This window comes from Cynara cardunculus (assembly GCF_001531365.2).
Source record: "Cynara cardunculus var. scolymus isolate 2C chromosome LG 14, CcrdV1, whole genome shotgun sequence".
NCBI classification, from domain to species: domain Eukaryota; kingdom Viridiplantae; phylum Streptophyta; class Magnoliopsida; order Asterales; family Asteraceae; genus Cynara; species Cynara cardunculus.
This window is the reverse complement of record NC_037541.1, coordinates 5,797,370-5,803,683: the sequence shown is the minus strand read 5'-3', so window position 1 is coordinate 5,803,683 and position 6,314 is coordinate 5,797,370. Positions and strand designations below refer to the sequence as shown.

The following is a 6,314-nucleotide window of genomic DNA, read 5'->3' as shown; positions in this document are numbered from 1 at the left end:
ACCCCTTTGGGTGTGGGTGTGAGTCAAGCTTAAGAATTTAAAGGCACACTTGGGTGTTGCCATTTTTATTGATTCTTAAGCTTGGTCATTTAAGTTGGGACTTAACCTCAACGCAGATAAGCTGATCACTTTGAAGTGTTAATATTAGATCCTTGATCCAGAGATGGACGGATCTGAAATACGGCTTAGATGATGCACAAGGATTTGAGAGTCTTTGATAATCACGCAGAGATGCGAGTTTTGCATGTTTTTAGCTAATGTTCATATATTAGTCGAGTTTATACGACAATGAGTTGTGAGTATAAATCTTCATGCTAGTGGAACTATATATCCTTTTATCTATTAGCTAAATCGGCAAGTTTAAGATTGATAAAACTGGATGCTTTGTGGGCACTCTGTGGGCACAGTATATAAGAATTCACTTTCGAGATATAGGAGTTCTTATAGAAGTCCCATGAGTTTCTGACCAAACTGTTCCTGCAATATTCTTAAGTAAAGCTTACACCCATACCCATATTTTAATATTAAAGGTTTATTTCGTATTTCTAAGCTTTGCACAATCAAACTCAAATATTTTCTCAAACCGAAACATGTTCAAGAAGTTCATGAAAATCTCATATTCTCAGTAAGTCCAGTCCCTGTGGAAACGATCTTGGTACTATACCACTTTATTACTTGAAGCGATCAGAGTGTCAGTGTGCACTTGCACCGCCACTTTGGGGTTTTTGTGCTCACTGTGTGCACACTTACGATCCGAGCGCATCAAGTTTTTGGCGCCGTTGTCGGGGACTGGCGCGATTTTTATCCTGAGATATTGATTTTCATTAGAGCCTTGGTCATTTATTTTTATTCGTTCCTGTGTTGTATGCCACGGCTACAACACGGTGATCTTTTACATCTTGATCTTGAGTTAGAGAGAACCATTAGGAGACGAAGAAGAGGTAGAAACAATCGGCGAAATCCCACTTTAAACCGTACCATGGGGGATAATCCACCTCCTCGGGAAGCCACGGTTAACATTACCGATGACAAAAATAGAGGCATACGGGATTACGCAACTCCCGAATTTGGTCAATTGGCCTCGGGAATTGGTAGGCCCGAAATGACAGCAACATCTTTTGAACCCAAGCCGATAATGTTTCAAATGATTTCCGCTATGGGTCAGTTTGGGGGATTATTTTCGGAAGATCCGCACTCTCATTTGAAATCTTTTATTGAAATGACGGATCATTTTAAAATTCCCGGAGTTACTCAAGAGGTCTTACGCTTGACACTTTTCCTTTATACATTGGAGGATAGAGCTAGAGCATGGCTAAATTCTCAACCACCAAACTCGATCCTTACTTGGAATGATTTGGTGAAAAAATTTCTAAAGAAATACTTTCCTCCGACGAGGAATGTAAAAATTAGAAATGAGATTATGACGTTTCGCCAAGAAGAACATGAAGCGGTATCGGATGCATGGGAGAGATTCAAGGACCATCTTAGGAAGTGTCATCACCACGGAATCCCTCATTGTATTCAATTGGAAACCTTTTATAATGGACTTTCCAGTGCCCCTAAGATTATTCTTGACGCAACGGCCGGTGGCGCTTTCACAGCTAAAATCTACGAGGGGTATGACATTTTGGAACGAATTTCTAATAGTAATACTGAATGGTCTAACCCTCGTGCTGTTGTTTCTAAATCTGCGTCGAGAATTCATCAACTTGATGCCATTGCTTCTTTAAATGCTCAAATTGTTACTTCAACTAATTTGGTTAAAAACAATTTAAATTTGAATGGGGAAAAGAGTCAAGTGCAATCCGTAATGTCCAATTCTTCCATGACCGAATCTTGTGTTTTCTGTGGTGAAAGTCATTCTTATGAGTTTTGCCCCAGAAATCCCGTTTCGGTAAATTATGTTGGGAACCATACAAGAAATAGCCCATTTTCTCCTACGTACAATCCAAATTGGAGAAATCATTCGAATTTTTCATGGGCCGAAAATTTGGGACTTCAAGCCCCGGGGCAACTCAAGTCCAAAACCGACCTTCAAATCCCCCGGGATTTCATCAAGGTGGTCATCACATGCAAGGTAATCATCACATGTACCAAAATGGGCAATCTTCCCAATCACATGCACCTAGGCAACAAAATGCATCGAAGGGTAATGGTTCACTCGAATCTTTACTCAAAGGTTTTATAAACCAAACCAATGCCACCTTGAGGAATTTTGAGACCCAACTTGGCCAATTTGCCGCGGATCTCAAGAATAGACCTCAAGGAACTTTGCCTAGTGACACGGAAACACCTAAGGAACATGTTAAGGCCGTGACTTTAAGAAGTGATAAGAACTTGGGAGACTCTAATGCCGCAAAGGAAACACCTAGTAAACCGATTTGTCAAGAAAATATTTCACATTCTTTTGACACATCGAAATTTTCAGTTCTGTTTCCTACAGTTGAAGTAACACAGAATCCTGTTTCTGTTCCAGAAATAGCAGATTTGCCTAGTTCCAGCACCACCCAGTCTCCACCTGACACTGCTTACAGTGGGCAGAAACTGCCCACACCCCAACAGAAAAAGATCGGTCCAACAGATTTAGATATGAGAGATTTACCTTTTCCAGGTAGGATGAAAGCCAAAAATATGGATGTGCAGTTTAAGAAGTTATTGGACATCTTTAAGCAACTCCACATTAACATACCTTTGGTAGAAGCTCTCGAGCAAATGCCTAGCTATGTTAAATTTTTGAAAGACATCCTTAATAAGAAAAGAAGATTGAGTGAATTTGAGAACGTGTCTTTGACAAAGGAATGTAGTGCCCTTCTTACTTGCAAAATTCCCCCAAAATTAAAAGACCCGGGAAGTTTCATAATCCCGTGCTCTATTGGAGGGAAAGAAGTAGGTCATGCCTTGTGTGACATTGGGGGAAGTATAAATCTCATGCCTTTGTTCATTTTTAATCAGTTGGGAATTAGGGAAGCTCGACCTACCATCGTGACTTTGCAACTAGCGGATAGCTCCTTAACATATCCAAAAGGTAAAATTGAAGACATTTTGGTAAAAGTGGACAAATTCATCTTTCCAGCCGACTTTCTAGTGTTAGATTATGAAGCCGATAGGAATGTTCCGACATCTTAGGAAGACCCTTTCTTGCTATGGGTAGGACATTGATTGATGTACAAAAGGGAGAGTTGACCATGAGAGTAAATGACCAGCAGGTGACTTTCAATGTGTTTAAGACTCTTAAGTTCAATGAGAAAATTGAGGACTGTTCGTCTATTTACTCAGTAGGTGAAGATTTAGATCTAAGTTTGATCGACTGTGTCCACAGTGGAGACACTGTGGGCACGATATAAGACATTTGTGAAGAAGACTTACTTGAGGACATAGCTGCCTTTGAACAGTTAGATTTTAAAGATATACCAACCCAAACCCCGTCCATTGTAGAAGCACCCGACTTAGAGTTAAAGCCACTGCCTTCGCACCTTAAATATGCATATCTTATGTAGGGAGAAAAAATGCCCGTGATTATTTCTTCCAACTTAAGTAGTGAACAAGAAGAAAGGTTAGTAGATTTGCTGAAAGACCACAAGAAAACCTTTGGTTGGACCATAGCTGATATTAGGGGAATAAGTCCGTCCCTTTGCCAACATAAGATCATCTTGRAAGAAAATAGTGTTGGAAAGGTACAACCTCAAAGAAGGCTAAATCCAATCATGAAAGAAGTGGTTAAGAAGGAAATCTTGAAGTGGTTAAGACGCGGGTATTATATACCCCATTACTAGTAGTGGTTGGGTAAGTCTGGTACAATGTGTGCCAAAGAAAGGTGGTACCACGGTAATCACCAACAATAAAAACGAACTTATCCCAACTAGGACCGTTACCGGGTGGAGGATTTGTATGGATTATAGGCAATTGAACTTAGCTACTAAGAAATATCACTTCCCTTTGCCTTTCATAGATCAAATACTAGATCGGTTGGCCGGAAAGGAGTTTTATTGTTTTTTGAATGGGTACTCGGGATGCAATCAAATCCATATTGCACCTGAAGATCAAGAGAAAACTACTTTCACTTGTCCCTTCGGAACTTTTGCTCTCCGACGTATGCAATTCGGTTTATGTAATGCTCCGGCCACTTTCCAACGATGTATGATGTCTATTTTTTCGGATATGATTGAGGACACTATGGAAGTTTTTATGGATGATTTTTCGGTTATTGGCACTAATTTTGAAAATTGTCTTGAAAATTTGAAGAAAAGTTTGGAGAGATGTGAGACCCATGACTTGATTTTAAATTGGGAAAAATGCAATTTTATGGTCCAAGAGGGAATTGTTTTGGATCACATGGTTTCAAAGAAGGGTTTGGAAGTTGACAAAGCTAAAATTGAGGTGATAATGCAATTGCCCGAATCTACTTCGGTCAAAGGCATTCGTAGCTTTTTGGGACATGTGGGTTTTTACCGACGGTTTATTAAGGATTTTTCTAAAATTGCAAAACCCTTATGTAACTTGTTGCATGTTGACCAAGCTTTTGAGTTCACCTCCGATTGTAAAAAGGCTTTTGAAACAATCAAGAATGCTCTTGTCTCGGCACCCATTATAATTACTCCAAATTGGTCCCTACCTTTTGAGGTAATGTGTGACACAAATGATTGGGCCGTGGGTGCCATTTTGGGACAAAAGCAAAATAAATTTTTTCACCCCATATACTACGCAAGTAAGACTCTTGTTGAAGCTCAATTAAATTATACCACTACGGAAAAAGAATTACTTGTGGTAGTATTTGCTTTTGATCGTTTCCATTCATACTTGATTGGTACCAAAGTCACTGTTCATACAGATCATTCTGCAATAAAGTATTTATTTAACAAAGTTGATGCAAAACCACGACTTATTAGATGGATTCTTTTATTGCAAGAATTTGATTTTGAGATTGTTGACCGAAAGGGAAGTGACAATCAAGTGGCCGATCACCTTTCTAGAATTGAGGGAAATGTATCAAGTGGGGGGAGTCATGAGATCAAGAAAGTTTTTCCGGATGAATATGTTTTGGCCATACAACACAGTTTTCAAAAACAACGTCCTTGGTATGCGGATATTGCCAACTATCTTGCATGTGGCCTCAAACCATATGATTTTCAGGGAAATCGCTTTAAAAAATTTCTTCACGATTGCAAGCATTATTTGTGGGATGATCCGTTCTTTTATAAAATGGTATCAGAGCAAATTTTGAGAAAATGTGTGCCGGATGATGAAATCCAAGTTTTGTTAAAGGAATGTCACGCATCACCGTACGGTGGACAACGTACGGCTGCTAAAATTTTACAAAGCGGATTTTTTTGGCCCACCATGTTTAAAGATGCTTTAGAATTTGTGAAGAGTTGTGACCAATGCCAACGCATGGAATTTGTCCTAAAGAAATGAGATGCCCTTGAATAATATTTTGGAAGTCGAACTTTTCGATGTTTGGGGTATTGACTTTATGGGACCATTCCCCATCTCTTTTCACAATCAGTACATTTTGGTTGCGGTAGACTATGTCTCCAAATGGATAGAAGCAAAGGCTTGCCCAAGAAATGATGCCAAAACGGTAGTGGAATTTTTGCATAAAAAYATTTTYGTWCRTTTTGKWACACCCCGAGCATTGATAAGCGATGAAGGGACTCATTTCATAAACAAAGTGTTAAATGTCACTCTTGAAAAGTACGACATCCAACATAAAGTAGCCACGGCTTACCACCCGCAAACCAATGGTCTTGCGGAACTTTCGAACCGTGAGATTAATTTTTTTTAGAAAAAATGGTTAAGCCAAATCGTAAAGATTGGTCCCTTAAATTGGATGATGCACTTTGGGCCTATCGTACCGCTTTCAAGACTCCATTGGCATGTCTCCGTACCAACTTGTTTTTGGAAAATCTTATCACCTTCCGTTGGAATTAGAGTAAAAGGCATTTTGGGTTATTAAGAAACTTAATTTAAATGCAACTCTAGCGGGAGAGAAAAGAAACTCCAACTCAATGAGTTGGAAGAGATGAGGTACCAAGCCTACAAAAATGCCAAAATATATAAAGAAAAGACGAAAATGTGGCATGAATCAATCAGAGAATTTTTGAAAAAGGTCAAAAAGTGCTTCTTTTTAATTCTAGATTGAGAATTTTCCCCGGAAAACTCAAATTTAGATGGTCGGGACCTTTCACTATTGTTGAAGTGGGAAAATTTGGAACTATCGATCTCTTGAACCCACAAGACAATACGATTTTTAAAGTGAATGGGCATCGGGTCAAACATTTTTTCCCAGAAGGAATGCAAGATCCACACAAGAAATC

At 39.2% G+C, this 6,314-nt stretch overlaps 1 protein-coding gene and 1 non-coding gene across 2 annotated transcripts; one reads left to right on the top strand and one right to left on the bottom strand.

The window, feature by feature from the left end:
- The first annotated feature begins 979 nt into the window (after positions 1-979).
- Positions 980-3,344, top strand: LOC112526915. Its single transcript, XM_025137356.1, has 3 exons — positions 980-2,077; positions 2,149-3,025; positions 3,127-3,344. Exons 1-3 carry the CDS (start codon positions 980-982, stop codon positions 3,342-3,344), a joined length of 2,193 nt encoding a protein of 730 aa, XP_024993124.1.
- On the bottom strand, positions 1,403-1,509 carry LOC112527077. Its single transcript, XR_003070697.1, has one exon. It is a non-coding gene; the product is annotated as a small nucleolar RNA R71 (small nucleolar RNA).
- Positions 3,345-6,314: the final 2,970 nt, after the last annotated feature.

Coding starts and splice junctions, on each gene's coding strand:
- LOC112526915 (XM_025137356.1), top strand. CDS start 980: ATGGGGGATAATCCACCTCCTCGGGAAGCCACGGTTAACATTACCGAT. Junction 2,078..2,148: donor AGGTGGTCATCACATGCAAG/GTAATCATCACA, acceptor AATGCATCGAAG/GGTAATGGTTCACTCGAATC. Junction 3,026..3,126: donor CTCCTTAACATATCCAAAAG/GTAAAATTGAAG, acceptor CCGACATCTTAG/GAAGACCCTTTCTTGCTATG.